General features: G+C 37.0%; 1 protein-coding gene across 2 annotated transcripts in view; it reads right to left on the bottom strand.

Annotated features, from left to right (window-relative positions):
• Nucleotides 1–744: 744 nt before the first annotated feature.
• Nucleotides 745–10372, bottom strand: part of LOC26515113 (dipeptidyl peptidase 4) — a 248238-nt gene continuing 238610 nt past the window's right edge. Inside the window, exons 12-16 of one of the 2 annotated variants that reach the window (XM_044715313.1) lie at nt 4409–4594; nt 4186–4343; nt 3931–4136; nt 3697–3872; nt 745–3634 (exon numbers count right to left, since the gene is read on the bottom strand). In XM_044715313.1, coding sequence (XP_044571248.1) covers nt 3729–3872; nt 3931–4136; nt 4186–4343; nt 4409–4594 — 694 coding nt within the window. In that variant the 3' untranslated portion in view covers nt 745–3634; nt 3697–3728. The remainder of the gene's footprint in view (nt 3635–3696; nt 3873–3930; nt 4137–4185; nt 4344–4408; nt 4595–10372) is intronic. The other variant, XM_014903908.3, reaches the window with a different exon arrangement.

Genomic DNA, 10372 nt, shown 5'->3' with positions numbered 1-10372 from the left:
AAGATAAAGTACCAGGCTATGTTCTATGGATTTGCTTCAAAGCCTGCGCTGAAAACGTTTGAAACTTTTTCCCTTACGGGAAATCAATCTTTCATAATTAAGTAAGTAATTAAGTAATTAAGTAATTAAGTAATTAAGTAATTAAGTAATTAAGTAATTAAGTAATTAAGTAATTAAGTAATTAAGTAATTAAGTAATTAAGTAATTAAGTAATTAAGTAATTAAGTAATTAAGTAATTAAGTAATTAAGTAATTAAGTAATTAAGTAATTAAGTAATTAAGTAATTAAGTAATTAAGTAATTAAGTAATTAAGTAATTAAGTAATTAAGTAATTAAGTAATTAAGTAATTAAGTAATTAAGTAATTAAGTAATTAAATAATTAAGTAATTAAGTAATTAAGTAATTAAGTAATTAAGTAATTAAGTAATTAAGTAATTAAGTAATTAAGTAATTAAGTAATTAAGTAATTAAGTAATTAAGTAATTAAGTAATTAAGTAATTAAGTAATTAAGTAATTAAGTAATTAAGTAATTAAGTAATTAAGTAATTAAGTAATTAAGTAATTAAGTAGTTTCCAAATCCATTTCTATCGACTTTATTAAGTCATTTAAACCAGTTAATCAATCAATCCCGTTGAGTAAACTGAATCTTATGGATTTTATTTTTTTTTAATTGTTCTTAGGGGAGCTATAACGAAAATTTTTACCCCTCTTCACTTTTACATAACATTACTCTTACACAACCTAAGAAAAATCAACTCAAAGTCAATAGAAATGAATCTAAACCAATAAATAACTATGTTAGCACAACTGGGGAGATTTACCAATGACACCACCAAAACAACCAGATCAATAGACATGAAGATAGAAAACCGGGAGCTGTGTTTAAAGAGCTGAATTTCGTTATTATTAGATAGCTTTATACAAAAACGATTATATTTACACTTTAAAGCACCGTCAACTTTATCTCTGTTCTTTCATAATGATCTTGTATAATCAATTTCCTTTTAATATAAACTATTTTTTTTTTTTGAATTTTTAAGTTTTTTTTTATCATTATATCTTAAATGTGATTAATGCGTTTTATAATTTTTTTTTGTGGTGAATAGGATTGTGTATATTAAACTATTGTTAAATATACAGTTCTTATGAAGTAGATACAATTTTATGAATTCCCCTTTTTGATACATCTTAAAAAGCCTAATACATAGGGCTATTATTACTTTCAAAAACGCCTAAGAAATCGGAAGGCCCCTGGAAATAATTTTTGATTCTTCATTTATTGAAAAGAAATAACACAGGCCAACAGCAAAAAATCTCCACGCATAATTTTACCCGCTCCATAACCTTTAGGCTCCCCTGAACCAAAGTCCAGAACAAACATAGGTTCTATCACCCACAGTTTCCGCGGTACACCTAAGAGAAGAAATTGATCAAATTTTACCATATATTGAATAATGTAGGCCGTGTAATGGCGATGACCATAATTGTTTCTAGTACATATCATTTTTGAAATGTATGTGTACCAATTAAAATTAAAAAAAGTTGAAATCTCAGATTTTCTACATTAATTTTTGGTCTTCTATGATTTTTCCCCAAACAATTTTCTATGGAAGATTTTTATTTTCTTATTGAAATCAGTAGATCATAACATGTTCTAATTTTGGATTTACGGAATTTTGGAATTTCGAAATAATTTTATTGAATTTATTATAGGTGGTTAAACAATATTTTCGTCAATTAAATTGGAGTTTTTAATATCATATTTTCAAAAAGTCATGGCTATCTAAAACTGTTTCTATGTTCAAAACGTATCTATTGCAGGTTCAGCTGGTTTAGTAAAGTTTTACAGAAATTGAAGATAATTATAATTGATTCAAAAATTACAATCAAATTCTTTTAATACTCGGTATACATATCCTTGTTCAGCATCAACAGCAGAGTGGATTTAAAAATATACTCACAGACGTACAGATTAAACGTCTTCTCGTGCCCGTCAGAACGATATTATACTATTATTATTAATTTCTGAAAACTATTTTAAAAAACTTTGATATCAAACTATTCCGAATAAAAATGTAACATATGTCTAAAAAAACTATCTTTATTATATGTATAAAAAAAAGAAAGGAAAGCTAACAAAGAAGCTTATATTATTAGATATATATCGGATCGAATACTTCTCCGATCCTTATGAGAATTTCACTATCAAATCAATTTTCTCTTTTCAAAAAAAAAAATAAAAATGTTCATGCCCCTTTAAAAAAAGAAATGATGTATCATTTCCGATTCAGGTATATGGCGGCTATAGTCAGCCGATCCTTAAAAAATTTTACAGAGGCTAAGGCAGGATTAAGTTGCCCAAAATGGAATCCGTAGATAGTCCCTTTCATGTAGCTTAAAAAAATAACAAAGTTATGGCAATTCCGACCATTCAGTAATTTTTCAGTAAAATTTAAATTTTCTCTGCAAGGATACCCTAAACAAGTTGGAAGTATTTTTCAGGAGTTATTGAAATTTTTAATTTTTTTCCCACTGGCTGGTTAAAATAATTTTTGAATCTCCAATATAATTTAAAATTCTTTGTTCTAGTTTTTGATTACTATTCATTATTTTAAGAACTTTAGTTCAATGAAATCAAGAAAAGAAAACTTCGGGCGGAGCCGAAATTTATATACCCTTGCAGTTTGGTAGCAGCTTATATTATTATATATATATCGGATCGTATATAGTTGGCCGATTTTCTAATTAAAATGCTCAAAACCGACCGAAGTATCTTTAAAAATAGCAACGTTATGCCATTTCCGATCGATCAGTAACATGTCAGCTATAAGATATAGTCGGCCGATCCTTATAAAATTTGGTAGATTGGATTACTTTGCCTAAAAAGTTTCATATTTCTAATTAAAAAAACCCGAAAGCTTTCGCATTTCCAATCAATCAATCAGTAGGATATAGTCGACCGATCCCGGCCGTTCCAACTTATATACAGCTTGCAATCAAAAGAAGAATGTGTGCAAAGCTTTAAGTCGATAGCTTTTTAACTGAGAGACTAGTAAGCGTAGAAATAGACAGACGGACGGACGGACAAAAATTCTTATTTCGACTCAGGAGGTGATCGTGATCCAGAATATATATACTTTATGGGGTCGGAGATGTCTCTTTGAACGCGTTGCACACTTTTGAACAAAATTATAATATCCTCTGCAAGGGTATAATTAACCGTTATAGGAAGAACGGACTTGGAGTGAACGGGAAGAGCACTGATTATCATGTAGTCCAGAACTTTAATTTTCATGTTTTATTTTCCTATGTTATCCATGTTAAATGAGATCCAATAAAAATTTGATTATCGTTTGTAAGCCCTTCTTTGATTTACATCTGAAATTTCTTCATTGCGTTCATTATTTTTAATAACTTCAATTAAGTTATGGACTTTATGGTCAAATGAATACCATTTCATAATAGACATTTCATATAAGTAAATCATTTAACTCTCAAGCTTGTTTCACTAGATCCGGCTTAGTGTCATCAGGATCCAAACTTAAACCTTCCGCAAAATAATGCTCCATTGAAGAATATACATGTTCAAGCACTCCTGAGCACTAGGTCATGGCTCTCATCTGCATCGGCCTGAAAGGAGTCAGTTATTAAAGATGAAAATAATATTTGTAAATATTTAGGAGCTGTTATACCTGATATATTTGCCCACTAACAAAAAAATAATCTATTCAGCTGGTACAATGTTTTGATCTAGATCCGGCTTAGTGTCATCAGGATCCAAACTTAAACATTCCGCAAAATAATGCTCCATTGAAGAATATACATGTTCAAGCACTCCTGATAGGTCATGGCTCTCATCTGCATAGGCCTGAAAGGAGTCAGTTATAGATAAAATACATTTTTTTAATATTTAGGAGCTGTTATACCTGATATCGATACAATACATTGGCGTCAGTTAATGATTTAGCCAATTTAACTCCATGAACATAGGGAGCGGAAGAATCTGCCAATCCGTGAATTAGAAAAAATGAATTTGATTTTATAAGGCGCGCACGCTGGGTTGCATCTGCTTCCACATATCCTTTGTAATTTTCCGAGGGTAATCCCAATATGCGCTCAGTAAATGCCGAGTCTAATAAAAAACTATTACATTGAGGTATTTTCACAATATTTAACCTTACTAAAATAGAGCCAGTCTGCAATTGGAGAAATTGCAATGCCACACTTGAAAACATCCTGCTGTGTACCGAGAACCATTGATGTAACATAACCTCCATAGCCCCAACCCCATATGCCTACTCGTGTTTCGTCTAGAAAACCGATAGTATCAAGCAAATATCTGAAAATAAAAAAAAAATAAAAATTTGGAAAATAATGTATTTAAGCTTAAATCTAATTTCTTACCTTAATACAGATATTTGATCAACAACTTCTACCCCACCTAGATGGCGGTACAGTGATTTCTTGCTATGTCCTTTGGCACCTCTAACATCTAAACGTATATATATAATATCGTTTCTTGATGACATGTACGTTCCCCAGTCTATTTTAAACTTCTCTGAAACAGATTCTGAACCAGGGCGACCATTTCTAAAATAAATTTTTTTTTAGCTTACGTAAATGAATATAAATTTTCAATATTTATATAACTTTTATAATTTTGAGCAAATAGTTGGATAAGAATAAGGAAAGTGCCCCAAAAGATAGTGAACAATTTTACATAAAATATGATATTTTACGCTGTTAGATGTTAAAAAATGTATTGAAATACTTGGATCAAAAATACTAGTTTGTAGTTTATGTTATTAAAAAATTAATATTCTTATTTTAATATTGTTTTATTATATTAACAACAATAGGTAACAAATATAAGGCTCTATTATATTACAGTTCAAAATTTTCAATCAAAATTTTAACAAAACTATTTATTTTATACTACTTTTTTGTGGTACACACTTAAATTCATGTCGTGCGCTTAAAATAAGAATCTGCGGTTACCTAACTGTCAAAGATGTCAGGATTTCATGATGAGATGGAGATACTGAGACATGGCGAAAAAGGCAGCGCATTTTTGCCCCCGATTTTGCAATCGTCATTGGCCGTGCCTCTGCTGCGTGCATTTGTCTTGCCCCCAAGCCTGCTGCTGCAATCGCTAAACTCGCCTGTGCCAAGGATTCCAGCAAGAATTTTTATTTTGCAATCGCTGTAGGTTCCTCTGCAGAGGCTCCCGCTCATAAAGTCCCGTCCACCATGGCTCCGATCCCTAAGTCGAAGAAGACTTCAGGCCGCGGGAGACCACTGTCCTCGCCATCCGCCATTACTTCGGGCTTTGGACATATCTCAGCTGATCTTCTTCCTTTTTTATTTTTATTTTTGTTGAATCTTTTTTTTTATTGAATCTTCTGTTAATTATGAGACAAAACAATAAGTTCATGTGAGTGAGCTCACATAGCTGTATCATCGGCTAAGAATAGCATCAGCAAACGTAGACCCAGCGATGCTCCAACTTATTTAACCTCAGCTTCGGATGCAACTTATTTAATTTCATAAAGTCAGCCTTACCGAAGAAAAGAACTTTATGAGATTTAAGTGTAGAATTAAGGTCAATTAAGGAATTGTTTTCGATTGAAACCTCAAGAGTGGGATGAAGAGTCGGCCTAAAGAATTTCTAACGTGGTTAATTTGCCCGAGTGACATGTCGAACATGCCCGCAGGGGGCATGACTTCCACGACTTCGTGGTGGGAGTTAAGCTGTAAAGACGGTGAATTTTCAACATTTGACCACATAAGTTCTGGGATGTTAAAGTCACCCAGAGCTATCAGCTGGTCACCATCAGACAGACGATCGAAAACCAAACGAATAGCGGACAAATGTTGCCACTTTGTTGGCGGTTCGGACGAAGGTATGTAAGAACAGGTAACATACAAAGATTGATCGGACAAAGTGATTTTGATGCAAAAAAAATTCAATGTCACCAAACTCTTGTGATTTTACCTTTTCAGAAGCGAGTTTGGAGCCTACAGAGATTAACACTCCTCCTCCCCTTCGCAGAGTTCTATCACATCTAAAAGTGGTATACCTACTAGGAAAAACTTCAAAGCTTAAGATCTCCGGCTTTAACCAAGTTTCTGTACATACAATAATGTGATATGCAAAGGAAGAACTATCAGAATACAGTATCTAGTACTATAGTATTCTGATAGGTAAGTGTTAGAGAAGACATTAGTTTTTTGAAACTGAGGAAGATGAGATGGATGGATGGTCAGTGGCCGTAACATGTGGGGGATTTACACCCACAGGTTTGGTTATTTTTTTTCACCGTACTCGGCTGATGTTCTTGGACGAAAATGTTCTCTGGCCAAAAGCTGACGGAACAAATCGTCTTGTCATCTGCAAGAGCACACGTAAAAGATGACGTGTGCCTGGTGTATAAATATTTAAATTTTGTAATGTCCACCACCTTTATGTCCACTTTTGTTTTGGCTTTTTTGGCTAAGCCGATATATCAATCTCAGAAGTATCAGGGCAAGCCGGGAAACAAAAATGTGTTTCGATGGTGGGATCACCTGCAATGGTTATGGTGCCGCCGTAACCGCGGCATCAGTACGTACCGGGGGTCCGGACGGTTGATTACCCTGTTTGGTGACTGTTACGGGGGTTTGAATTATTGGGTCTGGGATCACTTGAAGCGATGCCACAGAGGACATATCGGACAATTGCTCATTATTTCTGAGATATTCGGAAGCCGAATTTTTCTCAGGGCCGGCCCTTGGGGTGGCCAGAGATATAAGCGGCTGCATAGTTGTCGGCTGAGCAGACTGAAGATTATTTGCCACATGCACATAACTAAAAGAGGATTCGGAGACTCATTTAGTAGTTTAAGACTACTAAACGGTGTATCGAGCGTAGTGAGTTGGTCATTGATTTTACGAAAATGCTTTTAGTCTGCCTCATGAACGATCTTATTTCGTCCTGAACAGCACGACAATCGCCAAAGCAAAAGTGGAGACCATTTATGAAATTAAATAAGTTAATTTCGGAATTTGATTGGTCTGATTTACTGGCATATGAGGATATAAACATCGCATTACAAAAATTTTATTACACTTTAAACATATTTTTCGACGCTTGCGTGCCGTGGAAATATCCGTCCGCTTCAACGAATCCGCCTTGATATACAAGGCACCTTATAAACTTAAGAAATATTATGAGTAGACTTTTAAATAAACATAGATTATCTGTATAGGCTGATGGACCCCCCGTGGGTAAGTCTGACAGTCTCAATTGCGGGATTTAAAGCGAGGGCGAAGGATCTGCGATCAGTAGCTTAAGGACCCCTGTGGGTAAGTCCGGCGGCGGTACGAATCGGCCAAATAGCGGAAAACAAGGAGCAAGTGGAAAAGGATCAAGGATCCGCGGCAAAACTGAAGCCCAAGGGCAAAAGGAGTCGGGTTGAGTTATTCCCGGACACAACAGGTATCCTGATATCGGTAGCGCTAGCGACGGTTCAGCCTGGCGTACGCCTTGCCTGCTCCTGATCGTTCAAACCAGGTGTGATCCTGTAAAGCTCGGGAACTCAAGCCCATAAGTGAAACCACACAGGAACACCCCGAGAAAGTCAGTAGAATCCTGATCCAGGCGCTGGGGCGTATGCACAGCGTATCACCTGGAGGAGTCGCGACGCCAAAACCTCTGGTCTACCATAGATCCTGCGGAGCGTAGGCACGCAGGTGTTTGAAGGCGAGTGGCGAAGGCGACCGGGGGCGTGTCCTGTGTGGTAGGTAGGCCCTTCGTGCCCTGATCCGGCCGCTAAGCAGCGAGAAGCATATCCTACCCGGCGTATGCCTGGGAGGTGAGCCAATCGGTCTGTTAACGCGGATTAGTTGCCGGCCACGGCGAAAGGGCATTCCCAGTTAACCAAAGATACCGAAGGCACCCGCAAAGGAGAAGCAGCGACGGAAGAGCTGCAACAGAAGCGGTGACGACGAGGGAGCAACTGCGACGACGAGGGAACAGCAGCGACGTAGTAAGAGCATCGACGACGAGGGAGCAGCAACGTTAGAGGAGCAGCGGCGACGAGGGAGCGAAATCACTGGAAACTTCGATCTTTCCCCTTATGTGGAAGGAATCTTTCATTATTCCGCTGCATAAAAAATGGGAAAAAATCCGACGCTGCAAATTATAGAGGCATCCTTAAATTGTCAGCAATTCCAAATCTTTTTATAAAACTTATTACTCCACATTTGCAACACCTATGTAGTTCAATAATAACTCCGTGCCAGCTTCATGAAGCGCCGCTCCACCTACCAACTTCCAACTTATTGGATCTAACATCTTTTATAACGGATGGGTTCCGGAATGGCTTACAAACAAACGTCATTTACGCTGACTTCAGTAAAGCATTTGACTCTGTTATCCATTCGCTTCTTATAAGTAATCTCAGTCCCAACTGATCTTCTCATCTGGATTTGGAGCTACTTACCTGGGACAACCCAACGTGTCTTCTTTAAAGATGTTACCTCGCTTTTAGTACGCGCAACATCTCGGGTGCCCCAAGGAAGCCATCTTGGACTCTTTACATTATTAACGACTTGGCCCTTGCCCTAACTAATTCACTTGCACTTATGTACGCTGAAGACGTTAAGCTATGCCTTCAGTATAAACTCACTCACTAGTGCCCAGTATCCCAGTCAATCCGATTTGGATAAACTTCAAAATTGGTGTTTAGCAAATAACCTAAAGCTTAATGGATCGAAATGTAAACTATTGTCTTTTTACCGATCTAGTCCTCACCAGGCTATGTACTTTCTATATTGGAATACCTTAAAAAGATTAACTCAGGTTAACGATCTGGGTGTCCTATTAGATTTGAGACTTTACCGACCATATATCTACCATGGTTAAGAAAGCTATGGGTGTGATTGGTTTTATCTAAAGATGGTCAAAAGAATTTAATGACCCTGATAACTAAAACGTTATATACATCATTGGTCCGTCCGATTCTTGAGTATGGATCGTGTGTCTGGAGTCCTCAATACGGAGTACACCGAGATCACAGAGAATCTGTATAAAAAAACTTCCTTAGTAGAGTAGACTCTTACTAATCAACTTACCATCATAAACAAACCGTAGAATGATGCTGGGTGTCATGTTTCTATATAATCTTATTTATGCTGGCTGTCTAGCATTTACTAACACGCGTAAATTTTAACGTTCGTAGTAAAAGGACTAGAAACTTTCGTCCTCTACTCCTCAGCCATTGTAGTTCGGCATATGCCCAACACGATCTGTTATGTTCGTACTACAATGGTCTCTACCACATCTTGTCACTTTGCTCCACTAACAATCTTAAATCGCTTATATTAAACGCCTTATCTGTGCAACACTATTCCTCGAGATATCTTTATCCTTCTCTTCGCTTAAACTATCACGGATCTATTCCCGGGATTCGAGCCGTACGTTACGCGGCAGCGTCCCTCGGTCGGTTGGACGGGAGGTGGGCTGTACATATGCAGTGGGAACAGCGCGAAAAACTCGTGCATCTTCAATCGGCGGTCTGCCAATACGAGATCGTGGATTTTTGTCACGTTATTATCTCTTCTTTTTTGGCCGTTTCGGGGCACGTGGCCGTGGCTCATCAAAAACCGACGTGCGACCACATTGAAACTCGTTGAACCAATTTTTTACGGTCGCTATCAAAAGAGAAGATTCACCGTACACATCATCCAAGCGCTCTTTGATTTCGCTGCTCGATTTTCCTTCCAAAAACAAGAATCGAATCACAGACCGATTATGCTCGTTCTCCATTTTTCTAAAATCCGCACCACGTCCGATTCCACACGCAGTGAAACAAATCTACGAATCTGAAATTTCGACAGTAGCCGTCTACGAGAATGCACTACACAGTAGTAAATTTATCTTGTGATAGCGACGCCAAGTCAAACCGCATTTTTTAAAGAGCTTAGATATACAAGAAAATAGGCTTATAGGTTTGTACGACGGTGCGATTGTGTGGTCTTTTTCCGGCTTTGCTATTATTATTATAATTGACTTTTCCCATCCCACTGGAAAATGGCCAAGTTTTGCGATACGCATTGCAAAGCTGGGTTACGGTGAAAACGGCGCAATATGGGAGCTCAATGATCATTTTGAGTTATGAGGTCGCAGCCTGTGTATTTTTTCGGATTTAGTTGATTTTTGATGATTCTTGCGATTTTGTTTGGGCGAAATTCAATTGGCTCATGTTGAAGCTGAGGCTCATATGGTAGTTGGAAAAGTAAACGCACTAGTAGCAGGATTTGGTTGGAAGACATTTTTGGTTGGCAAACGTGCTGGCTCTGTCTGCATCGCTGCGCGCCCAGCCGCCT

The sequence above is a fragment of the Drosophila ananassae genome, chromosome 3L, assembly GCF_017639315.1.
Source record: "Drosophila ananassae strain 14024-0371.13 chromosome 3L, ASM1763931v2, whole genome shotgun sequence".
NCBI classification, from domain to species: Eukaryota; Metazoa; Arthropoda; class Insecta; order Diptera; family Drosophilidae; genus Drosophila; species Drosophila ananassae.
Note: the sequence above shows the minus strand (reverse complement) of the source record. Positions and strands in the feature narration are given on the sequence as shown.